Here is a 26,587-nt window from a genome sequence, read left to right as displayed (position 1 = left end):
GGATGGGTGTGTCAGAGGCGGTGCGGTTGGCGCAGGATAGAGCAGGGTTTAGAGCTGTTGTGCATAGGGTCGCTAAGAGTCGGAAACGACTCGATGGCACATAACAACAACAACAACTTGTTTGTTGATTGTGTGCAGTGAGTGGGAACCAACCCTTTGCTGACCCTCTAGCAGGTTTTCAGCGGCATTTAATCATACAGGAGGAGATTGTCCATTTTTTTCCTCCCACAGAGCATCTGGTGGATTTGAACTGCATGCTTTCCATGGCTTCTTACCACTCAGCCACCAGAATGAAACGACAACATCTCTCTCTCTTTCTCTCTCTCTCTCTCTCACACACACACACACCCTCACAACTGGACCATCAAGCAGTAGCATGATAAACTTGTCAAAGATTTCTTACTATGTGGATCTTTAGTCAATGTCCATAGAAGTGACAGTCATGAATATCAAATGCTATCCTACAACTGGGTATTTCTGCTACTGAGTGCCTCTTTAAAATATTTAAGGACAAAGATGTCACATTAAGGACTGAAATGCGCCTGACCCACAAAATGAGTCAGCTGTCTCCTAAGCCTACCATGGCTGGATAGTAAGTGAGGAAGACAAGATCTGTTGTCTTGGAATGTGCCAGTGATGAAGAATTGTTAGTGTACCATAGACTGTTAGAATTACAAACAGATCTGCTTTGGAGACGTGCAGCCAGAAAGCTCCTTAGAAACAAAGATGGTGAGAATTTGTTGCACAGTCTCTGATTTGTCTTCAAGAGAGACTTGTCCCTGGAAAAGTGCATCATTCTTGGTAATGTTAGTTGTTAGGTCCTGTGTAGTTGAGTACAGCTCATAATGACTCTTTGAACAGATCTGAAGCCTGTTCTATCCTGTGCCATCTTCATCCTTTGTGACTTGCCAGTGCTGCAGTCACTGTGTCAATCCATCTGCTTGAGAGTTGTCTTCTCTTTTGCCTACCCTGTACGCACTGCCATAGTGGCTGCTACCATAGACTCCAGCATACCAGAAATTTTGAGGATGGCACAGGATGAGGTGCTGTTTCATTTTGTTGTCTGCTGGATTGCTGGTCATTGGAACCAACACAACAGCACATGATAATAGCATTATATAGGTTTTTTTCTGATCAGCAATATTATAGTGTTGTGGTTTTTATTTAAGTGGTTTCAAATTTAAGTAATTCACTTGTCTAATAACTCTTTAGCTCAGTTTTTTACAGGCTTTACTAGAGTAATTAGAACTTACTGCCCTTGAGTTGATCTCCACTCCCAGTAACTGTAAGACATCCTGGAGCTGCCTGTATGGTTTTAAGGCAGCAAATCTTTACAGAAGCAACTGCCTCGTCTTCATCCTGTAGAGTGACTGGTCGGTTGGAACCACTGACTTTTGTTGTGATGATGGTTATATGCCTTCGAGTCGGAACTAGCCCATAGCTGATCTTCCAGGAGGTTTGCAGAGACAGGAAATTGCAGAGCAGATTACCCGTCCTCTTCCCACAGAGCAGCTGGTGGATTCATGCTGCATGCCTTTGGTATTGTAGCACAACTTCTTGCCACTGGGCCACGAGATAGCAGCCTAATTCCATCATCACTTCACCACCAGAGCTCTAATAACCACCAGAGCTCTAATAAGATCATTTACGACAGAAGTACTTCTAAATTCATGGTAGTCTACAAAATTAATTGAAATTCTTGTTTGTCTCATTAGGAGAGCCAGTGCAGCCTTGAACTGTTTAAAACGCTTCCATGAAATGAAGAAACGAGGACCTAAGCCTTATAGCCTTCACTTAGATCACATCATTCAGAAATCAATTGCAACACACCAGAAACGGGATCAGTATCTGCGAGTTCAAAAGGATATTTTTTTTCTTAAGGTGCTCACACATAATTGCTGTTGTAACTTTAACATGATTTAAAAATTCTTAATCAATGTTCATGTACTTGAATGAGTTATTTTATTCTAGCTTATAGATTTTTCCCAAATGCCTTCCAAGATTTAGTGATTCTAGGTATTTTAGAATTGTATTTTACAAATTGCTTAGCTTAATAAACTTGAATTGAGATAATGTCTTTAAATGGAAATTCTGTTTTTAAAGTTTAAGCTTAGTAGGTTGGTGAGAGTTATTCATTTTCCTTGTTACTTTCTGATTAATTTAGGATACTGAGGAAGCACTCTTAATGAACCTTCGAGATAGTCAAGTCCTTCAACATAAAGAAAACCTTGAATGGAATTGGAATCTCATAGGGACCATTCTGAAGGTATCTGAGCTCATCATGATGAAGGCTAGATTATCTGTATTTTGTTACAGTTATAGTCCTAAATGTCTTGAGAATGAACTAAATAAATATGTTTTATGTTTTTCCAGTGGCCAAATGTAAATCTAAGAAACTACAAAGATGAACAGTTGCACAGGTATGTAAGAACCATTTTTAAATTTAAAGAATTTAATTTTAATTATAATACACAACTTGCCTAATAGTAATAATTGCTAGTTTAAAATAAACTTCATCAGGTATATAAGTAACTTTTATAGGTAGTCTTTATTTTCTTACTTAAGGACTGAGTTAATTCTTTTCCTAGTTATTTACATCCTGATTTTAGATCTGAAACAGGTAAGTCTGTTAAGATAAAAATTCTCAAATTGAGATAATGTCATTAACTTAAAGAGGTAGTGTTTTTCTCACAAAATAGATGATGTTTTGTTTAAAACAAAAATGTTTTGCTCTTAAAATATTCTACGTCCACTTGGCTTTGGAAAAATTAGCCATTCTTTCTCTTCCTCATTTTCCTTTTTAAGCAGTTGACGCTTTCTTCATCAGTTGTGAAACATATTAAAACCTAACCATGTGGAATTCTAGAAACAACCAGACTGTTCTCTAGGCAGCCTGGGATTTTTATCACCTCTACATTTAGATTATCCAGTCACCAATGTTACTTACATGGATGAGAGGGCATTTTTACTTTTTGGGAGGCATTATTAATTTTATCTATTCATGACATTTAACTTAATATCTTCATTGTTTTGAGAAATATGCAAATCATAAATTACACTGGAATTAAGAAACGTTAACTTTTCTTATTTTTGAGGAGTGAGATTACATAATGCATTCACCTTTGACTTCTCAACTCCTAATACTGGACTTGATACCTCTCATGAATTATAGGGCTTGAAATGAAGACATTTAGAGCATAAAGTTTGAATGTTACAACTGAAATTTCATAAATTATATCAATTTCTTCATAAATTTAGCTACCTAAATTTATCCATTTCATTATAAATTTAGTTATTAAGTTCCAAGTTTATCCATCTATGAAATAATAATTTAATCCATTTCTTCATAAATTTAGTTACCTAATGCAACTTTCATGCTTAACCTTTCACCAAATTGTAAAAAATGGGCACAGGTATAATGTAACATTTGCTTACAGTTATTTTTGTATAGAGCCATGGTGCAGAGGTCTTTCTAGAATACTACAAAAGAACATTTATGCCCAGCCAGCTTCCTCATAGTGACAGAATCTTACTTTTGTGTTGTTTTGTCTGTCCTTGAGTTGATTGATTTTTGTGACACTGTCAGCAGTAGATCTGAGCCTTGTCCAATCTTGTGCCAGTCTCATCATCTCCAGTACAGTTGAGCCATTGTTATAGTCGCCATGTCAGTCCATCTAGTTTAGGCTATTCCTCTCTTCCCCTGACCCTACACTTTTCCAATTGTGATGTCTTTATCTAGGGTCTGGCCCTTCCTGACAACAGGCCCATAATATATGAGATAAAGTGTCACCATCCTTGGCTCTAAAGAGTGCTCTTGGTCACAATTTTTTCCATGATAGACTTGTTTGTTCTTTTCACAGTCCATGGCATATTCAGTACTCTTCTCTAACACCACAATTCAAAGACGTGGATTCTTCTGTCATCCTTATACACTATCTCATTTTTAAATGTTTAGCAAGCAATCTGCATTTTTCTTGACAGCATCTATCTTCTCCATTATTTCTCATTTAGACATCTCACCATGAAATTCTTATTCCACAGATGTATGCTTTACAATGAAAATTTGCTTTCCTGTTGAAATGAATTGTTCCAAATGCTTTTATTTCTTATTTACCTTAATGATTAAGACCAAAAAAATCTATGCAGAGCACTTTGATGTAAACTAAGGATAAATTCCTAAAGTAATTGTGTGTTTCTCACTTTCTTGTTAATTTTATTTTGACATTAGGTTTGTGCGAAGACTACTTTACTTTTATAAGCCCAGCAGTAAATTATATGCTAACCTAGACCTAGATTTTGCCAAGTCAAAGCAGCTCACAGTTGTGGGGTGCCAGTTTACAGAATTTCTTCTTGAATCTGAAGAGGTAATTATATTGAATATTTCCAGAATAAATGATTTTTGTTGAATCCTTTCCACCCTATTCTCCAGTTCTTTTTAATCTTATTTCTGAGTATACGTAAAAAAATATATATATAAAATCAGTTTATTTCTAAAATTCGAATGCCCTGTTTTTAAGAACAAATTCTTTCCACTTCCCTCACCATCCCCCACTGGATTTGAATCCTGGGAGCTCTGGTGGCCTCATGGGTAAAAGTTGTGCTGCCAACTCAGAGGCAGGTGGTTTGAATCCACCAGCAACTTTGAGGAGGAAAAGATGGACAGTTGCTCCCATTTACAGCCTCTGAAAACCTGATGAAGGGTCAGCTGTGAGCCACTTCCAACGCAGTGGCACTAAATTAGGAAATTTGGTAGTTACTGGCTAATTATATAATTTGGGACAGATTTCTTACTAAGAACTCTAGATTATTCTTCTGTAAAATAGAAAATATTTGTGGCCTTGTTCTAAATGGGATTAAAAATAGCAGGTACTCAATTCATAGCTCTTACACGGAACTTCATCATTATCATTAAATTATTTTACACTAGATTGTTGATCCCCCCCCCCCCCATTTCTGTTCATTGAATGCTTTTCCAGCGCTGGTACAATGTATTTCTTCTAGGATGGACAAGGATACTTAGAAGACCTAGTAAAGGATATTGTTCAGTGGCTCAATGCCTCATCTGGAATGAAACCCGAAAGAAGTCTTCAGAATAATGGTTTATTGACTACCCTTAGTCAACACTACTTTTTATTTATTGGAACACTTTCTTGCCACCCTCATGGAGTCAAAATGTTGGAAAAATGTAATGTATTTCAATGGTGAGCACTTATACATTCTGTATTTAGTATGTACCAAATTTTAGGAAGTATTTTAGAAATACATAAAAGAGAGTAATCACTCTTTATGTGGTATCTGTCCTTAAAGACTTTTAGGAATGTTTTGCTTAGGTTAAGAATTAATAAATATGTGTTCACACTTAGTAAATCAATGTAGTAGTTTTCAATAACATTCATTATTATTCCTTCTTTTTTGTTTTTTAATTTTTTTGAAGTCTTCTTAACCTGTGTTCCTTGAAAAACCAAGATCACTTACTAAAGCTGACAGTTTCTAGCTTGGACTATAGCAGAGATGGATTGGCTCGAGTAATCCTTTCGAAAATCCTCACTGCAGCCACTGATGTGAGTGAAAACAATACTCAGTTGTATTTTATGTAAACAGTTAAGCCAGTACTTTTTAGATTTTAGCTAAATAAAATTTAAAATTCTGAGAAAATGTAGTGGAATTGGAGGTAAATTTAAAATGTTCACGGTCCTAAGGGAATGTTTCAACTTTCTGTTTTTACATGAAGGTGAAAAAATAGCTAGACAGAAAGGCAGTTATATCTATATTTTATTTTACACGGCACAAAAAATTAATATCAAGGGCTAGACTATTAATTTCAGTCATTCTAACCATATAAATGGCAGAACTCTAGCCACGCAAAGTCCAACACCAAGTTTTGTTTGTTGTTTTGTTTTTTTAATAGGCCTGCAGGTTATATGCAACAAAACATTTAAGGGTATTATTGAGAGCCAATGTGGAATTCTTCAGTAATTGGGGAATCGAGTTACTAGTGACTCAGCTGCATGATAAAAACAAAACTATTTCCTCTGAAGCTCTTGATATCCTTGATGAAGCGTGCGAAGACAAGGTAAAAGTAATTTTTAAAAATAATGACATTTTTCATGAGTTTTCCTTAAATTATTTAATGTAAACAGATAATAACAAGAGATTATATAAACATCTTTGAAGTAAAGATTTGCTGTCATTGTTGGGCTAGTTTGCCTAACTATCATTTTCTTTTAGGCCAATCTCCATGCTCTGATTCAGATGAAGCCAGCTTTATCTCACCTTGGAGACAAGGGTTTGCTTCTCCTTCTAAGGTAAAATTTAAGTAATTTTGTTCTCTAAGCTCTGTGCTTTTTAGATTCTGACAGTATATATTAAAGCTGGATTCAAACTTGACTAGGAACTACTCTAATGAATTTACCCTTTTAATTCCTGAAGTAGGCCAAGTTTACAATTTTGAGCATATTTTTGTAAGGGTATTTTTATTGTCTTTTTATTGCATTGGTGTATGTGTATTTTTGCTTTTTTGTTGGGTTTTTTTTCTTGTTTTGGAGTTTTGCTTTCTTTTCTATGTGTTCTGGCTCCTTAGACTTTAATGCCATTTTTTTCTGGTGAGTTGATTTATGTGCATTTTCAAATATTGTCCAGAATTCTTTGCAGTTGAAGTTAAATTATAGTTTACCTTGTAGTTTTAGGAAAAGGACATTCCGTAATTCTTTTAGTTCTTAAAGTTTATTTTTATTTTTTGACCCTTTTTAGCATGGGGTTAAAACTGCTGTTTTCTTTTAAATTTACAGATTTCTCTCTATTCCAAAAGGATTTTCCTATCTGAATGAACGAGGTTTTGTAGCAAAACAGTTGGAGAAATGGTACAAGGTAACATCTCATTGAAAAAGGTTTAACTTCTATGCTTTTTATCTTGGGAAATTTGTTATTTAGGGGCCAATTTTTTATTTTTTATTTTTATTTTATTATTTTTTTTTTGTGTGTGTGTGTACCGTCAAATCGGATCTGACTGGTAAAGGAGGAAATTGTCCCTCCTTCCCCGGCAGAGTATCTGGTGAATTCAAACCGTGCCCCTCTAGGATTGTAGTGCAGCTTCTTGCCACTAGGCCACCAGAGCTCCCCTGGGGGCCAATTTTTAATATCAAGATTTTGGAACTAATGGAATTAAATCATGTAATGGTTCTGTGACATTAAGTCCTACATTCTGTGTCGTTATTGTTATGTGCCTCGAGTTGGAATTGACTCATAGTTGAACCTCTGTTGGGTTTTTAGGGGCAGTAAGTAGAACGGGAGATGATTAACTATCTTTATCCCATGGAACAGGGAGTGAATTTAAACTGCCTTTTCATAGACAGTGTGCAACCCTTTACAACTAGGCCCCTAGTATTTAATACACATACTAAGAATGACACAACTTTTCGGTTATGGTGCTTTTATAGTGAACTATTGCATACATTCTCTTGTCCAGGAAACTCTTGGGAATGTAAATCTGCATCTCTTCTGCTAAAGATGACAGCTAGAGAGTCATCACAATATGTCTAAATGATGTCTAACCATTTGTACTGCCCACAAAATTTTTTATCAGTATATGATGAGAAGTGTGTGTAAAGAACAAAAAAGAAGACAGAATTGCTTCTTAGAAAAAACTGACTAAATGAGAGAAAGAAAAAGATTCTGAGAGGTAGTGTCACTAATAAAGAATTCTAGCCTAACCAAGTGCATTTATTCCTTGGAAAATAGGTTGTTGAGTTGGTTAAGTCATGGGTGAATTTTATAGGCAAGCTCACTTGAAAAGATGCTGAATTGTACTTAAAGGCATCTGGCAGTAATAAGGTATATACTGTTGCTGTTGGTAGATGGATCTTAGCTGAAAGCATAGAATACCAGAACGATGCCTATTTCTGTTTTATTTGCTACATAAAAACCTTCAGCTGAGAATCATAATAAATTATAGATAATTCCATGAAGTATGGAACTTCCAGACCACATAATTATTCTCATACAGAACTCCTACATTGACTAAATGCAGTCACCCTAACATAACAAGGAGTTTGTTGTTTGGTTGTAGTTTATGATCATATTTCCTTCCATGATGTAAGAAACCAATTTCTAGATTGGAACCACTCAAGGTGCCTCCACGCCAGCCACAGACTTAACCCTATACTATGAAATTTTAAAGATACGCCCAACAAATGGCTACTATGCAAATAATCTTAGAAGTTGGACAATATGAGGAAGAATATAACATCAGAATTGAAGATTCATTGAAAAATGGTGATATTAATAAAAAAAGGTATTTTTCAATGAGTTGATACGCAGAAGGTACATTTTGCTTGCTAAAAATGAAGGGCCCTTAAAGCACTAACCAAGGATGATCAGAGACTACAGCCTTCAGTATGAATTCCACCTCATAAAAAGAAGCTGAAGTCCTCTTGATTGGACCAGAAAGAAACATCATGAAAAATACAAGAAAAAAAATGGAAGTTAGTGAGGATATAATTTTACTTAGAACCATAATCAACATGTATGGAAGCAACAGACAAATTAAAGGACATTTGCACTGGACAAATAGCAGGAAAAGGTCTCTTGAAACTAGGAAGGAGTGAAGGTGCACCTGACCTAAGCCATGCATGTTCATTCACCTGATGTGTGTAAAAGCTGAACAGTGTATAAGATTGAAGAATTGATCCCTTCCAATGACGGTATTGAAAAAGAATGTTGAGTATACAATAGATTGTCAGAATAAAACTCTCCTGGAAGACATACAGCTGGAATGTACCTTCAAAGCATGGATGGTGAGACTTTGTCTCATGTACTCTGGTTGTGCTATTAGGAGAGGGTAGTCCTTGGAAAAAGACTGTATGCTGGATAAAACAAGAGACTAGTGAAAAAAAACAAAGTCAATAAAATGGACTGATAGAATACTCAGAACAGTCAGCTCAAACACAGCTGACATTGTGTGGATGGATGATTTAAGACTGACCAGCATTGTGTTTTGTTGTATTTGGCATCACTGGAGAAACTGACTTGAGGACAGCCAACTACATCATGAAAAGGCCAAGGGCAGTTCGAATCCACCAGATGCTTCACTGGAAAAGGAGGGGCAGTTTCTTCCTGTGCCAGTTGGAACCAACTCAGTGGTACACAACAAGGGAGGGGAGGGGGTAGGCCAAAGACAAAGATCTAATGAAGAAGAAGACACTAACAATATAAAAGCGAAAGGGAACTTGATGAAGTGAACTCTTGCAAGGGAAATAAATCTACCAGAAGCACATGTAAAGAGATTGTTTTGTATAAGAAGAGACCGCTTTTTCTGAAAAAAAGGGAGCCGATTCCCTGGAGTGTAGTGTAAATTACTCTGTGGTTTATCCTCCTTTTTCTGGCAGCAGTTTTGGGCCTCTTCAGGTTACCAGTAGGAGGAAAGAGAATGAATCAGGAACTGTTTTACTCAGCTGGTATAATTGTTATCTGATGTTGTTAGTTTTGAATGTTGTTGTTGTTAGTGCCGTCGAGTTGCAGGCGACTCATAGTGACCCTATGAAGTAAGTCCTCGACGCTTGGGTGTCTCTCATCCTCTCTCCAGGTTCATAGGGTTTCCAGAGGCAAGCTATTACGGAAGTGGATGCCACTCCTCCTTCCAAGCTTGTTTTCCTCAGAGAGCTCCACCCCACTCTATGTCCACATTGGATAACCAGCCATTAATGCATTTGACACATCAGTGTCGCAGTGTTCAGCCTCACAGCAACCACAAGTGACCACGGGATGGCAACTTGTACACCAGGACTATACGATCTAGAGGAATGTCTGAACAAAAACAATGAAAGACAGGCCTGAGGGCCGCAGATTAAAAGTCAACCACCTTCGGCTTGGTAGCATCGCCTTCTGTCCACTGGGCCAGCTGATCTCTTTATGTTGATGTTATTTGTTGGTCTGGGCAAAGGGGGCCAAAGAGAAGAATGAAGAATTCAGAACTCAAATGCTGATGGCCTTGCCTGTTGCTGATAAGAGGGCAAATGGCCTTGCTTGTTTGGCTGAGCTAGCAGGTGGCTCGTAAATCAGAATGGAATGTCCCTCCTAAAGACTCTGTTTATAAAAATCCTCCCCAATAAGTTCACAGTGTGACTTCCCATTCTGCCTCTCCAGGATGAGGAACTCACCCGGGAGCTCTCCTTCCCCCCCTTTAATAAAGCTGCATTAAGCTTTCTTCCGTTCTCTCTGATTTCTTCTTTAAGTCCACTAACCTTACCTAACCTAACATACGGTGCTCTGAAACCTGGGAGATGCGTTAAGGTGCTGCGCCCCCACCTTAGGGCGAGTACTGGCACCCCCTACTCTCTCCCAAACCAATCTGTACAGTGTCAAGATGCCTGAATGGTAAAGTTCTGCTGCTCTCCCTTTCCCCTGTGCTCTGTGTGGGCAGCTGCTGGCCAGATAGATCTCTGCCCCTTTTATCTTTCTGATTTCTGATTTCTCCCTCTCCTTCTCCTTGAGGCTCCTAAAGCTAGACCCAATTGATTTCTAGGCATATCAAGCCTTTATTCCTCTGTTCCAAAGCTTTTAAGCTTTCCAGTCCAGATGTTGTGAACTCCCATGAGAACCCAGATCTGTTCCATTGGCCTTCCATCCCACATACCCACAAAAAACACAGATCTGTGTGGGAAGGCCAACCAGAAATGCCAGGCATTTCTTCCAGGCTATGATGGCTCTCGGGACGCTCAAGCTGTCTATAGCCTTTCTCCACTCATAAGAGTTCCTGAGACTCCCAGTTTCCAGAGGATGCTCAGGAATTCCGGTTGCCTCACCCACAGATCTGGGAACCATGGGAAGCCAGCGTCTATCCAGGCTCTCAAGAGATGGTCTTTTAAACTGCCTTCTCTCAAATCTCTCACACTTGAGTCTAGCTGAAGACCTCTGCATCAGGAAACTGATCCTTTTTCTGTAACCAAGCAGCCACAATACCAGCTTAGTAATAATTTTCAGTGGCCTAAGAATAAAATCTTTAGTTCGGCATCCAAACACTTTCTGCCAGCAGACTTAAAGAAATGTAGCCGACTGAAAATGTGATTCTGTTTTTTGAGGTATATTGTAATTAATTCCTCAAAGATTTTTACTGCCTGTTCTCTAATTTGCATCTTCTTTGAAGAGGGCCTTTTGTTTTGCTTCAGGGCATGTTCTGTTGCTTCCTAGGAATCAGATTGACTACATTTGTGGTAGAAATTGTTGGAGAACTCAATATTGGCAGTCAAAATTAGGCCGGGGTGAACTGTGGTCAGATCATCAATCACTCATATGGAAGTTCAAATTGAAGGCAAAGAAAATGAAAGTAAGTCCACAGGGACCAAGATAAAATCTTAAATCAGTATCATCTGAATTTCAGGGTCATCTTAGGAATAGATTTGGGGCATTGAACACCAGATGAGTCATAGGATGATATCAAGGATATCACCCATCAAAAAAATAAAAGATCATTACAAAAACAGGAGAGAAAAAATACTGAAATGAATGTCAGAAGAGACTGTAAAAATTGTATGGGACTATTGAGAAGCCAAAATAAAAGGAAAACATACCCAAGTAAAAGACCTGAACAGATTTCAAAGGGCATCTTGGGAGGACAAAGCAAAGTATTGTAATTGAATATACAGAAAACTGGAATTGGACAATAGAAAGGGAAGAACTCGCTTGACATTTCTCAAGCTGAGAGAACTGATAAACAAATTTAAACCTTGAGTTGCGATATTGGAAGATGCTATAGGCAATATATTAAAGTTATACTAAGAATCACTTTTTACATTTTATCTTCTCTGAATCTGGGAAAGAGAATTGTTTTGTACCACAAGATGCCAGAATTAGTATCTCAGTCACAAAGGATAAATACCGCTTGGCACCACTGTTATAAAATAGGACAGACATGGGGAAGGAGGGAATAGATAACGATCACTGCACTAGAACAAGTAAGGAAGAAGAACTGTCTGAGGGAATTTATGATTCAGCATTATATGTGTGACAACAATCTGGAACAAGGGGTACATTGTAGCATGAGCTGGAGGGGGCACAGAAAATGTGCAATACTGAATTTTTTAAAAAGATGCTAAAATGATAGAAGTCAACTTCTACTTTAAAATTTTTTGTAAATATCTTCAGGGTTTAACATTATGAAACTAATTAGAAATAAAAAGGTAGATGGGAGAAGAGAATATTAAGATGAACATCAAAATTCTTTCCTCACTTTTCTGGAGCCCTCATTAAGTAGAGATGAAAGACAAAATACAGATAGAAATATATGGGTAGAATAAAATATTTACACTCATAATTACTTTACTTTCCCCTTGAAAGTGAAAAGAATTTCCTGAACAAATTATCTTTTTCATTTTGCTTGTTTTTTGCTTTAAACATACGGTATGTAGTTGACATGAACTTAGTCAAGGTCATTAAACAGTGTTATATGATAATAAAGCAGTATTATCTTCCAGGAATATAATTCAAAATATGTTGACTTGATTGAAGAACAGCTTAATGAAGCACTTACTACTTATCGGAAGCCTATTGATGGTGATAATTATGTCCGCCGGAGTAACCAAAGGTACAGTCCAGTAATGGAATAATATATTCTGATCCTCAAAGTAAAAATTTAAAACCAGTTTGTAATAACTTATTTTTAAAAACAATTTCTGACTGCTTGCATGTTTTAGATCTTCTATTGCATGAGAAAAATTTTAACACTCAATATTGATCACTCTAACCTTCATAAAATGCTGAATCCCCTTCCTGAGATAGTATTCTAAATATACTCCATGTTCTTACCCGGAGACCAGTCATATTAATTTTCTATAGAAATTCTCATGCCTTCCTATTTTATTTGTGCTGGAGAATTATTTAATAGATTATCAGTAGTTAGTGTTTTATTTAGTAAATTTAAGATGAGCCGGTGAGTATATTAAGTCATTTTTATTATTATACTAGATTGCAGCGTCCACATGTCTACCTGCCTGTACACCTTTATGGACAACTGGTACACCACAAAACAGGCTGCCATTTGTTGGAAGTACAGGTAAAATAGTATTTGCTTATTTTATGGTATAAAAAATTCTTAATATTTCTAAAATAAGTGTTTCTTAAAAAACTTAGTGTACTTGCTTAATGAAATAGTCTGTCTTTTTATTAATTTAGACAGTCTGGATTTATAATTCTTAGAAATACCACTGCTTTGCCTGCATTTTACTGAATTACACGTGACCTTTTGCAAAACCACCTTGTTACGTAGAGCACACAGTCCATCAAAAGCGAGTTCTTCTATAGTTAGTTGAGGAAATTCAGTTCTCCTTGTAAACAACACGCTAAATGACTGAATTTCCTTCTTCCTCTTCTTGAGTGAAACTGAGTGTCATACAGACTTAGTTATCTTCGTTGAACAACAAACTGAATGTAGAAGCTATTGTTCTTCAGGGCCTCACTATTCTCAAATACTTTGTATAGTGTACAAGCTTAGGCAGCCAGTTGTTTTTTAAGTATAATATGTACTCTGTACTTCTTACTGAATATGTCCTGAAACTAGGTGTTTAAAATAATTATTTTTTTACATTTTAAAAAAGTTATAGAAATTGTTTTGGTGTGTCGGAACAATAATCTAATAATGTATTTCCTTTTCTTGGTCAGTGTTTATCTTGGGAACACAAAGTTTTAAAATTCTGAGAGCTAGGTACTTTTTTCAATATTTCGTATGTAATAATTTTTTTAATTATCAAACTTATGAGATAAATATTATTTTCTCCCTGTTTTGGAGATTAGGAAATCACGGCATGGGATGTTAAGTAACTTACTCACACCAAACAACTACTAAGTGAGAACTCTAGAATAGTAAACTCTCAACTTGTATTCTAGTGCTACTTCTCAGGAAATTCTTTTGGGATTTTTAATAACAAATACTACTAAACGCAAACATTATGAAACAGATTTGAAAGTAAAAGAAGAAATATTCTAAAAGCATAAATACACTGTGGTTGACAAAGGGTTGTTGTTTTTTTTTCTTTCTCTCTCCAGAATATTGTTTCAGAACTCTGTCACAATGTTCGTACATCAGATTTGGATAAATGGGAAGAAATTAAAAAACTGAAAGCATCTCTTTGGGCCTTGGTATAAAGACATTTATAAGATCTTTGCAACTTTTATTTTTCCCTTTCCCCCATTTATATTAACAAAATAGACATTTTATTTATGACTTTTAAGATTAATGTTTAAAATCAAAGTGTCCCTGCATCTTTATATATTGCTTTTATGCTGGTGAATAGATTATTAATTTTTATAGTGTAAGTGTCCTTTCTCAGAGAAATGGAACACTACTTGCCTAATTGTTTTATTTTTTTGAAGTATTATTTTTTCACTTTTTTCTCTTTTGTCTGTTATAAAATAGAGTTAATTTGTTTGTATCAAGTTTCCAAGTCTCAAAAAAAAAAAAAAAGTCTCCAAGTCTCCTGAGTTATTCTTATGAGTATACTTGAAAAAGTCATTTCTGTTTTTTCAGGGAAATATTGGTTCATCAAATTGGGGTCTCAATTTGCTACAAGAAGAAAATGTGATTCCAGATATATTAAAACTTGCCAAACAATGTGAGGTTCTTTCCATCAGAGGGTATGTCATTTGACTCAGAAATATTTCTAATGTATACAGTATTGTTCACAAAGGTTGGGAAGTGAGAGTATTTTATGGTTCAGTGTAGTCCAGCATACTGTACTTCCCTAAAAGTGAATTTAAAATATCTTCATTTAAAATTCATTAAGTTAAATATTTTACAGATTACTTTTATCATTTCATTTACAGTATTTAAATATTGAATACCTTGCAAGTAAACAGTGAAAGTGTCACTTGCATGTGTATTCCAAATTTATGCCAGGAATGTTATCCCTTTGTTAAAACTAAATTTGTATTATGTTCTTTTTATTGCTTTTACAAAAAAAAATTATAATTAATTAATTATTGCTGCCAGGTTTTTCCTCATTGCTTTAATACTTTTTTATACAAACCAAACAACTTTTAGTGGCTTTCCTAAAAAAATGAAAATGTACATGAACAGATTATTCTGGTTGCCTTTAAGAGTCTCAGTTTTTCTTATCACATCTTCCACATGCAGGACCTGTGTATATGTGCTTGGGCTCATCGCCAAAACCAAACAGGGCTGTGATATTCTCAAGTGTCAGAGCTGGGATGCTGTGAGGCACAGTCGCAAGCATCTGTGGCCAGTGGTTCCAGATGATGTGGAGCAGCTCTGTAATGAACTCTCCTCGATTCCAAGCACACTGAGTTTGAACTCTGAGTCAACCAGCTCCAGGCATAACAGTGAAAGTGAATCTGCGCCATCCAGTAAGTGCCATCACAGATGCATGTACCCAGAATTAACATTGTTAATTGTAATTTCAGGTTTTAAATGTGTTTGTTACACTCCTTGTTTACTTTTTCTAAGGTAATTATTTGATAATTACAGCCACTTTTTATAACAGCATGTGACTGCCAGTTTCTCTGTAAGTAGCCTTTTTTGTCTATGGAAAATCCTACACAGAGAGAGTTGTGTAAGTCATGTGCCAAAAGAACAATACTCCTCGACTGCTTCTAAGGAAAGAGACAAATCTGACAAGCAAATAAAGGTTTACTCATTCATCTTCTTCATTTACTTAGTCTTTTTGCTTATTTTTCAGAAGTAGAACTTACAGACCAAAGGTACGTTCGTTTTTAAGTGAAACAACACATTTTAAGTTAATGAAATTAATGAATGTAATTATTTTAGTAAAATTGTTCAAAGCTAGAATATTAAAGCTAAATTCTATATAGTATATTATATAAAAGTTTTTATTTTTATATCTTGTCCTGAGTGCTGTACAAAATTCTAAAGACCTACGTCTTTGTTTTTAGAAGATACCTTATTGCCTTCAGATCAGAATGAACTAATAGCTGATCTTCCATTGATTGTCTGAAGCTATAAATCACATGAGAGGATTTTGCCTCTTTCCCACAGAACTGCAGTTAGTTTTGAAACACCAGAGAGGTGCAGCTTTTGAGTTAGCAGTGGAGCTCTCTGAGGACTATGCCGCCTGAGCTCCCTTTAAGAAGACAGTGTAACATGAGTTATAAAATGTACCCGTTTTGTGTATGCAAGGGGGAAAAAAAGAGATGCTCCCTGTTAAGCTACCACCTGATTATCATCCCCTCTGCTTTCTGTTTGGAAGCTTTTCAACCCCAGGCTTCAGCTCCATCTTCCAGCCCACTGGGCCAGCATTTTTGCTTCATTTAATTTGGGCAGGCCTATTTCTCCTTTCCACCTGACTGTTGGCCCAACCTCTGGGCTCCCACAGGCTCATGCTTCTGCCCTGTGGGCCTAGCATCACCATCCCCTCACTGTTGGGCTATCGTCCCATCCCCCTGGCATACTTGAATGGCAGGGTCACACTGTGGAACCAAGTTGGTGAAGAACTGATTCCTTAAAATAATTGGGCTCTCCAGCATGTGCTGGCCACTGACTCCATGTAGTGGATGCGCACTTGAAATGTGTTCTGAATGGAGATGTATTGGATTTTATATACTTAGATTTTTTAAAAGTTATCTTGCCATTAGTATTTTATATTTTGCCTACCAAATGAAAGGAAACCTGGTGTTACAGTAGTTAAGTGCTTAACTGCTAGCTGAAAGGTCAACAGTTCAAACACAACAAGGACACCATATAGGAAAGATGTGACAGTCTGCTTCTGTTAAGGTTATAGCCACAGGAGACTGTATGAGACAGTGCTGCTTTGCCCTACAAGTTATCTTTGAGGTGGTGTCTTCGCAGTGATAAATGGTTGTCAGATGATAAGCTGTTAATGTTTTGAACATATTGCGTTAAATAAAATTTATTAAAACTGATTTTAGCATATCTTTAATATAGCATCTAGAAAAAATTTAATTAAATGGGTGGTTTTTTCTATTCCTGTTATATCACACTGCTGTTGAAGGTATATTAGGTACTCTTCTTTTCCATGTGGCTTATACTGTCTTAGAGTAGGTATTAGAATTTTTATTTTAAAGTAACTCTGTATAAGGTGGGAGAAATGTGTGGCAGTCCGTTTCTTTAAAGATGTAAGTCCTTGGAAACCATGAAGGGCAGTTCTGCTCTGTCCTCTGGGGTCACCAAGTGGGAATCTGCTCGGTTGGGCTTGATTTTGGTGTTTATAGAAGACCAGCACTAATATTCCACTAACGATTTGATGTGTAACTACAAAGATTCTTCTTTGATCATTAATATTTACTTCCAGGTGAGAGCTCTGTTTTAAATAGGGAAGTGAAGGACCATGTGGCCCAGGCTGTTCTCATGTGTGACCAGTTAAGTGAAAGGCCTTGATCACATCTCATTTTCCTTTCATCATAAGTTTTCGGTCATTTTTCAAGACTTGACTAAAGTAATCCATTTAAATGCCATGTAAGCTGTGCCACATGAGTCCTGTAAGTTTTCTTTGGATATAGCAGAAGATCTCATGACAGCAGAATTTTACGTTTTGTCCAAGTCCAAATTCTCTGAGGGAATTTCTTTTCATGTGACTTGGTTTGGTTTTAAGGATTAGAGTGTCATCCTTCACTGTATATGTATTTCTTTTCCCATGAGGATATGTTTAGGCATTTTCCCGAGGTGTGGTCCACAACTGGTTCTTAGGACCATGCTATCATTGACGTGCTCTTACTATTGGATCCTTTGGTCGCAGGTATGTTCATCCTGGAGGATGACCGATTTGGCAGCAGCTCTACTAGTACATTTTTCCTTGACATCACTGAGGATGCAGAGCCAGCATTTTATGACCGACCTGGACCTATAAAGGACAAAAATTCATTCCCTTTCTTTGCTTCAAGTAAACTTGTAAAGAATCGTATCTTAAATTCACTTAGTTTGCCTAATAAAAAACATCGCAGTAGCAGTGATCCCAAAGGAGGGAAAGCGCCATCTGAAAATAAGGCGAGCAGCAGACGAATCCGAACGCTCACGGAGCCCTCCAGCGCTGACTTCAACCACAGTGATGATTTCACGCCCATGTCAACAGCACAGAAGACATTGCAGCTAGAGACTTCGTTTGTTGGGAACAAACACACTGAAGACACTGGTAGCACTCCAAGTATTGGAGAGAATGACTTAAAATTCACCAAGAGTCTTGGCACAGAGAATCACAGAGAAAATACGAGCCGAGAGAGGCTGGTTGTAGAGAGTTCAACGAGCTCACATATGAAGATTCGTAGCCAAAGTTTTAATACAGATACTACAACAAGTGGAATAAGTTCAATGAGCTCAAGTCCTTCACGAGAGACAGTAGCAGTAGATGCTACAACCATGGACACGGACTGTGGAAGTATGAGTACTGTGGTAAGTACTAAAACTGTTAAGACAAGCCACTATTTGACGCCACAGTCTAACCACCTCTCTCTCTCCAAATCGAACTCAGTGTCCCTGGTGCCTCCAGGTTCTGCTCATACACTTCCAAGAAGAGCACAGTCCCTCAAAGCACCCTCTTTTGCTACCATTAAAAGTCTTGGGGATTGTAACTTTAGTTACACAAGTTCAAGAGATGCCTTTGGCTATGCTACATTGAAGAGATTACAGCAACAAAGAATGCATCCATCCTTATCTCATTCTGAAGCTTTGGCATCTCCAGCAAAAGATGTGCTGTTTACTGATACCATCACCATGAAGGCCAACAGCTTTGAATGCAGATTAACACCAAGCAGGTGAGAAAAATAAGTGTTTATAAATTAACATTAATCATTGCATTCTGTGAGATTGAAATGTGAAACATTCGCCAGGCATTACATCTTCTTTTCCCTCTACAGAGCCAGTCTGGTCTGTTTATGGTAGGCTATAAGCTCCTTGTTACCCGATGTGATTTGAAATGGATTCTTGCAGCTGCGAGGGGGGGGGAAGAACTCTTTTAGGCCCCAAATATAAACGTAGAAGCATTGCAAGGACACACAAGTCACAAGCTTTTTTTTATTTCTCGCTTCTGCAAGGATTGATTTTAAAAAGAAGCATGTCGGGGGAATCAGGAGCTTAAGACCTACAATAACAAACAACCTTTTCAGGTAGGTCAATTTAAGGCCCCCCAAAGTTGACCTCTTTATTTGTTTTTCTAAGATAACAGAATATTCGAGGGTGATAATTTTCTGTTTAAATAGCTATGATCATTACCCTTGAATCCTGAGTACATTCTTTGAACCTCAGGATTCAGCAGCAACAGGTTGTCTGCACTTAAGGATAAGAGACCCTCTGTGCTATGTTTATAGACTGTCAAACTGGTCAAAATAAAGTGTTCAGATTTTAGTTCTGAAAAGATAGGTAGTTAAAATTCATTGATACAGCTTTCTTTATTTAGATGTTAATTATTAGGCCAAATATTTCTAAACAGTGTTTCTTAATTTCTTTGTTGTTAAATGGCAAGTACTTCAGGATGTTTGCCATATACTAAGCACTCAGCAAAATTTTAGCTGTTGTTAATACTATTATTAACAATCTTCATATTTCTTGGTGTAACTTGCCTGGCTTTTATATAACCAAATCTTTAATATCATTAAGCCATTGTGTCTCAATAATGGTAACATTTATTAGAAGTGACTCTTGGTACCAGTAATAAATCCTACCTATCCCCTGTTGGAGAATTCTGTCAGTTGTGCAGTCATGTCTCATCTCCCTGGAATTCATAAGCTTTGCAGCTCTGTCCACCCAGAGCAAAGCCAGACCAATCTCTCAGCAACTCTACATTATTCATGCAGTCAGATTCATGAATTTTGTTCAAAGTAGGTACCTTTGGCTGTGTCCAGAGCTTGTTGATACTTCTTCTAAAACATATGACTGTCAGGTTCCTAGGCCTGTGGAAGCAACAGGTTAGAAGTGTCTACTGGTAATCACAAGGAATTCTCATGGTTCAGGAATTAAGAGCTTGGCTGCAAACCAGAGAGTCTCTGGTGAAGTCTGCCAGTGATTGTGGGGGCAAGAGACCTCCTGATTCACTTTTGTAAGTATTGTAGCCTTGCAGGCAGTTGAGGGCAGTTGTACTCTGTCCTTCAACATTTTTATGAGTTGACATCCACATGATGGCACACATCAACAATAACAGCTGGCATTAATACTACCACAGGACAAGATAGTTGATAAAATGATTAGCAGAGGAGGAAACTTGAGTACTTAAGACTTGTACATTCAGTCAGAGGCTGTAAGTAACTTAGCATACCTAAATAAAGCCGTTACCAAAGATTAGCTTATGCCCAAACATCCAGTTAGCTTTGTCATGTCTCACTGTAAAAGATAGGAAAGAGTTTAATGTGCTTTATTAAATTAATTAAAGCTAGGAAATAAAGTTGTTTTTAAAGATTTATGAGACTGAAACAGAAAAGGCAGCTAGCTCAAATGATTTCTTTGACAGGTTTGGATGCATATATACTTATATTTGGTATAATTTGTTAGAATTGTCTTTGTTATTATTGTTGTTACATGCCGTTGAGTTGCCTGCAACTCATAACGACCCTGTGTACAAAAGCTCTGAAGCCAGCCCAGTCCTGAGCCAGTTTCATCATCTCTGAGACCCAATCCCACTTCTTCAGTCACTAAGTCAATCCTTCTCATCCAGGGTCTTCCTCTCCTGCACTGTCCCTCCACCCTTCCAAGCATAATGTTGTTCTTCAAAGACTGGTCCCTCCTAGCCATGTGCCCAAAGTATGTGAGACAGAGCTTCAAAATCCTTGCCTCCAGGGAGCAGCTTATTTTCACCCTCTTCAGGACTCATCCATGAATTTGCTAATTATCGGTATTATAAATGATGAACATCGTTTATTTTTTACTCTCTTAGATGGGATTGTTATGTGCCATTCAGTCACTTGCAACTCATAGTGACCCTATGTACAACAGCCATAAACTCTGCTATGCCAATCGCACTGTCTCCAATACACCCATCCTGATAGGGAGAAAAAAAGCCATTTAGAGAAAGAGGAACAGCTTATGCAAGGGTATAGAGGTAGAAAAAAAGCTTGTGCTTCTCAAATAAGAATAAATATCAGTTACTCTTCCAAATGTGTTTGATTCTCATGTGTACTCTAAAGTTATGTAGAGGAGGACAAAAATTACATTGATGTTACCCTACTTATTTTTATTGTTTGCCTTGTTATTGTTGTTAAATGCCGTCGAGTTGCAGGCGACTCATAACGACCCTATGAAGGAGAGTCCTCAATACTTGGGTGTCTTTCATCCTCTCTCCAGGTTCATAGGGTTTCCTGAGGCAAGCTATTAACGGAAGTGGATGCCACTCCTCCTTTCAAGCTTGTTTTAATCGGGGATCTCCACCCCACTCTCTGTCCACATTGGGTAACCAGCCATTAACACATTTGACACATCAGTGTCGCAGTGTTCAGCCTCACAGCAACCACAAGTGACCACTGTACGGCAACTTGTACACCAGGGCTATACGACTTAGAGGAATGTCTGAACAAAAATGAAAGACAGGCCCGAGGGCCGTGGATTAAAAGTCACCCACCTTTGGCTTGGTAGCATCACTTTCTGTCCACTGGGCCAGCTGATGGGAAATAGACTATAACTACAAATTTACATTAAAATGATAGTTTGAAATCAAGACCGAGAAACTTTGTTTTGGTTTGTTCTTTTTTTTCCCCTTTCACTTATAAAATGAATAAAAAGAACCCACATTTTTTATCATTGTGGATATTAAATTTATCATTGTGGAATTTTTGAGGAAAATTACTTGAATCAGTATCCCTAAGTGCATTGCACAAATTGAAAGTATGATTTCTGAGTTGTTGGTATGATTTGTCCACTGTCTATATGAATCAGTTCGACTCAGATTCTTCTTTGACCTTAAAATACCACAAGTGTAAATGGCTTCTCTCAGGAAGGTGAGTATGTGGTACCTGATTTCATGAGTAAGATAAGAACTTAGGTGGGATTTTCCCTGCTTAAGAAGTGAATGCACTGCACATAGAGACCTTTCGTACTCACCCTTGGGAAGAATGCCAAGGACCTTCTGAAACTCTCTTGTGGCAGTGCTTTCTTCAGTTTTCCTATTTTCAGAGTATAAAATAAGCATGTCATAGCAGAACGATAAAGGAAAATTTCATAAAGTAGAAATTAGGCAACACAACTATGAAATTGTGTTTAATAACAGCAAAGATTATTGATGACCTTTTATATATCAATTTTTAATAACTAAATATTTTTTAAGTATGCATATGTTCTCAATAAACAAGATAGTAAACTTTTTGAAAGTAGGGAAATAAGTCATAATTCCTTTGTATATTTGTCCAATCAAAATCAGAAAAGAAATAAGCTTTTATTAAGAAATAAGGCAATTTGGGAATTACAGCTCTCTAGGATTCTAAGCTGTGTGACTCTAGGAGAAGATAGTTCAGAGAGTTTATAAGAAAATACAAGGAACTTCAGTAAAAATTCAGTGAGTGACTTGTATTTAGGGAATAGTTGCAAATGATGAATGTACATTTGTAGGAGGGTACATTGGTTTTTAAAGTTGATTTTTTTTAAGTGTAGTTTTTAATCTTTAAATTGGTACATTTGAATTCCACGCAGTCATGAAATTTTCCTCATAGGACTGCAGAAGACCATGTGTAATACTAAAGTTTATCATGATTATCTGTTCTGACTTTTTTGGGGTCCAGGTTCCTAAAATTCAAGCCAAACCCTTAAGCAAAGTTAGAGTTATCGGAAACTGTTTATAGATAATTTTCTTGTAGTACAATGGAGAGTTAGAGGACTGCATTCCTAGAGATTACCTTTAATTTATTAATTCACACTTTAGCTCACCCCACCTCTCTTGAGTTCTAATTTAGGATGTTCTTAATCATAAGTAATAGTAAAATCTGGGGACTAATGTCAGTGTTTTTTCCATGTGTGATATTTTAGGTTCATGAAAGCTTTAAGTTATGCTTCATTAGATAAAGAAGATTTATTAAGTCCTATTAACCAGAATACCCTGCAGCGGTCGTCTTCGGTGAGATCCATGGTTTCCAGTGCAACGTATGGTGGCTCAGATGACTATATTGGCCTTGCACTCCCAGTAGACATCAATGATATATTCCAGGTATGGTCATCAGTGACTTTGCTTTCTTGTTTTTGGTTTTTATACTTACTGTTGTTTTGCCTTCGAGTTGGTTTGGAACCAAATCATAATGACCCTCCAGTGAGTTTTCAGAGGCTGTAAATTGCACTCAGGAGGACATTGCCCGTCTTGCTCCTATGGAACAGCTGGTAGTTTGTCTTTAGGGTGGCAGCATGGCTCTTTAACCACTGTGCCATCAGAGCTCCCTAGCTGCTTATTAGAAATTTTATTTTAAAGTTAAATTAATTTTTTGAAAGAGGGCACTTTTTTTTAAAAGGCAGTTTTGTTTAAAAGCATTTTAAGATGAAAATTATTTCCTCATTTCTCAACTCTTCTTGTACTTTTAAACTTGCATCCTCATATCTCCAGAACGTTATCAAATTTCATTTCTTAAAAATCCCTAAACTTACTGTTAAGTATATATGATTTAGTCCTTGTTTTTCATTCCTTAGCCCTGTTTATCCTGTAGTTGATATCTAGACACCCACAGATCTCTAAATGGTAGATAGTAGTAAAGAATAGAAGCCTAGGGGCATTTTAGATTGTTATTTTAAAGTTAGTTTAAATCACCAAATACATGATTAATTAAAAGTATAATAATAAAATATAATAAAGGAGTAATGCCATTTTTCCACATTTTTGTTAATTTAAAATGCTTCCGTGAACTTTTCATTGTAAGTTTTTGTACTGTACTAGTTATTTTTAAATTAGATTTTGTTAAATTTTGCCACTGTTTCTAAAATGGGCTTTTTCTAATAGCAAAACTTAATATGATTTTATATCTGTTTTAGGTAAAGGATATTCCCTATTTTCAGACAAAAAACCTGTCCCCGCATGATGATCGAGCTTCGAGAGTGTTTGCCCATGATTCGGGAGGTAATGCCTGGCCTTTGTGCAAACCTCATGAAACTCTTCTTTGGTAGGATGTCAGAGAATGGAGTCTTAGTTTTCTTTAGTAGGATGAAGCTGAAAATTCAGATATACTCACTTTAGAGTCAACTAAAAAATTATGGATAATTAATGTTTTTGGTGTTTGTTGTTTTGGGTTTGTATTTTAGTTACATTTAAAAATAACAAAACTTGTCCCTTTTCAGCAGGAAGTAGCTAAGAGAAGACGCCATCCCCTTTTCCTTATGAATCAGGGTGAAGTCTCTCTCAGGGAGGAGTGATAGGGAATGGCAAGGGACACACTGACAAAGGAGATTAATCAGAACTGGCTTTGACAAGCACTGTGGCAATGGGACAATTAAAACAGACATGGGGGGAGAAGAATGAACTGGGGAGGAGGGTGGAGAAAACAGTGCAACAATGAATGAATGAAAACCCAAAATCTCTGTAAATGTTCATTAAAACTAATAAAATTTTTAAAAAAAACAACAAAATTTGTAGGAGACTTTAAAAGTCCCTCAAGATAAACAAAACAGTTCACTTGTTTCAGTTTTTATAAACTGACACATGAAACATTGGTAGCACTAATCCTCATAGGCCCAGCTGCTTGTTCAGAGTGAGGAGACAGAAACATATTTCTAAATTCAATGATCTCTTCTAGTTTTGAATTTTAAAAATATATAGATATAGAAAAAAATGTATATTTACATTTGGCCCACAGGTTTTATAACCTTTGTTTTAAAAACACCAGATCATTTTAAGCTAGTGCTTTTTTACCAGAATCATTACTTTTGTTTAGGAAAATACTGATGATGATGATGATGATGATTATTATAATGATTGAAATGAACCTTACTTGTTGATTAATCATTTTCTGGCTTGAAGTTAAAGTCGAGTATTAAAGTAATACTAAAATCAGTAAATATATAAGATTTACACTTTAAATCAAATTCTTTTTTCTCCCAATTAGATTATGAAGCCCTATAGAGAATTCTTTCTTTCTTAATTTCTCTTCTTTAGTTTCACATAGGTAGAGGCATCTGGAAAAGAGATTTTACTGATAATTACCACCTTGTGTTTTCTGTTTATGTATGCATAGGTCTTCCATCGGGAACTGGAGGTCTTGTAAAAAACTCTTTTCACTTGCTGCGACAGCAGATGAGTCTTACAGAAATAATGAATTCAATACATTCGGATGCTTCTCTGTTTTTAGAAAGCACGGAGGATACTGGATTACAGGAGCACACGGATGATAACTGCCTTTACTGTGTCTGTATCGAAATCCTAGGTTTCCAACCCAGTAACCAGCTAAGTGCAATATGCAGTCATTCGGGTGAGTGATGTTGCCCTTCATCTGCCACTAGTTCTGATCATCAAGTCCTCTGGTAACTTCAGCTGAGTATAAAAGCACATTCTTGTCTGGGAAGTACTTTTGGTAATGCAGATGCACAGAATCACCCAATGCTTCTGCATTACAAAAGAAAGGGTATTTGGGGAAAAAGGTCCTATATATTTCTTGAATTTATTTAAATCCTTCACTGCTTTTTTAATTTTTAAATCAAGGTGTAGTGCTTAAGGAGCATGTTTACTTTTAAGTGTCTGAAAAATCCATTATTTCTTTATAACTGAAATTTTTACAGTATGCTATGTTGACAGAACTTTTTTCAGTACTCCAAAGCATTTTTTTTCTTGTTTAAGTAGTAGCCTTTGGAAGATTTCAGACGTTAAATGAGGTGATAAATACATCTCTGTTGTGGAAATTAAGGTAAAGAGTAGTAGTTGTTGACATTGTTCAGCTGTCCTGGAATTTTGAAAATGTAGTTTTTTCCTTCCATTCTAGCAGTGTGTTATAATGAAAAGAGCACTTGATTGGCTAGCAAGAGAATGAAGTTCTTTTAAGAGGATGAATACACACATCTAGCACAGTGTGTCTTTTCTTTCACTGAACTTGTTTTCTAAATAAGGTGAAAGCTTCATGAAATATCAAAACTTTCTTACAGTATGTGATTTTTTTTATTCGTAATGTTATATTGTAAAAGGATACCCAAACTGTTCCTAATCTCCATTTTCTGTACACACTGAAAAATTGTAAACAAAAAGATGATGTTATTTGAATAATACTAAGATATTTCAGTCACATCAAATCAAAGTCCCATAGCGGAAACTGCCTTAGCAATGCATGGTTAGCATAGTAACTTTAATTCTAAGAAATGAATTAAACTTCTTTAGATAGAGTGAGACAATGCAGTTCCTAAGTTGACAGTTTTTATATGGGGAAAGAAAGTGAGGGAATAACTATTTTGTTATTAGGTGCTTTCAAATCAATTCTCAACTCAAAGGGACTCTATTAAGCACAACAGCGTAAAATCATGCCCAATCTCAAATCATCCACATAATTTCTGCTGTACTTAAGCTCATTACTGTAGTCACTGTGTTAATCTATCTCTTTGAGATTCTTAACTCTTCTTTACTGATTTCTCCAAATTTCGGAGCATGATACTGTAATCTTAGCAATACAGAGACCAAGGAAGGAGAGGGGCGATATACGTGAGTATGTATATGTGTATATAGATGTGATATATATA

The 26,587-nt window shown here is 36.5% G+C and overlaps 1 protein-coding gene across 3 annotated transcripts in view; it reads left to right on the top strand.

Moving 5' to 3' along the window:
• RICTOR (RPTOR independent companion of MTOR, complex 2) overlaps positions 1-26,587 on the top strand; it is a 177,652-nt gene that overhangs the window by 137,718 nt on the left and 13,347 nt on the right. Inside the window, exons 17-35 of one of the 3 annotated variants that reach the window (XM_006889544.1) lie at positions 1,716-1,881; positions 2,165-2,266; positions 2,374-2,420; positions 4,229-4,364; positions 5,002-5,201; positions 5,435-5,561; positions 5,909-6,073; positions 6,229-6,305; positions 6,789-6,867; positions 12,468-12,577; positions 12,958-13,045; positions 14,035-14,127; positions 14,516-14,622; positions 15,122-15,351; positions 17,718-18,729; positions 19,009-19,080; positions 22,919-23,096; positions 23,906-23,990; positions 25,102-25,335. In XM_006889544.1, the coding sequence (XP_006889606.1) occupies positions 1,716-1,881; positions 2,165-2,266; positions 2,374-2,420; positions 4,229-4,364; positions 5,002-5,201; positions 5,435-5,561; positions 5,909-6,073; positions 6,229-6,305; positions 6,789-6,867; positions 12,468-12,577; positions 12,958-13,045; positions 14,035-14,127; positions 14,516-14,622; positions 15,122-15,351; positions 17,718-18,729; positions 19,009-19,080; positions 22,919-23,096; positions 23,906-23,990; positions 25,102-25,335 (3,308 nt within the window). The remainder of the gene's footprint in view (positions 1-1,715; positions 1,882-2,164; positions 2,267-2,373; positions 2,421-4,228; positions 4,365-5,001; positions 5,202-5,434; positions 5,562-5,908; positions 6,074-6,228; positions 6,306-6,788; positions 6,868-12,467; positions 12,578-12,957; positions 13,046-14,034; positions 14,128-14,515; positions 14,623-15,121; positions 15,352-17,717; positions 18,730-19,008; positions 19,081-22,918; positions 23,097-23,905; positions 23,991-25,101; positions 25,336-26,587) is intronic. The other 2 variants (XM_006889545.1, XM_006889546.1) reach the window with 2 other exon arrangements.

The sequence above is a fragment of the Elephantulus edwardii genome, unplaced genomic scaffold, assembly GCF_000299155.1.
Source record: "Elephantulus edwardii isolate Elephantulus edwardi_28Jun2011 unplaced genomic scaffold, EleEdw1.0 scaffold00079, whole genome shotgun sequence".
In the NCBI taxonomy this organism is placed as follows: domain Eukaryota; kingdom Metazoa; phylum Chordata; class Mammalia; order Macroscelidea; family Macroscelididae; genus Elephantulus; species Elephantulus edwardii.
Note: the sequence above shows the minus strand (reverse complement) of the source record. Positions and strands in the feature narration are given on the sequence as shown.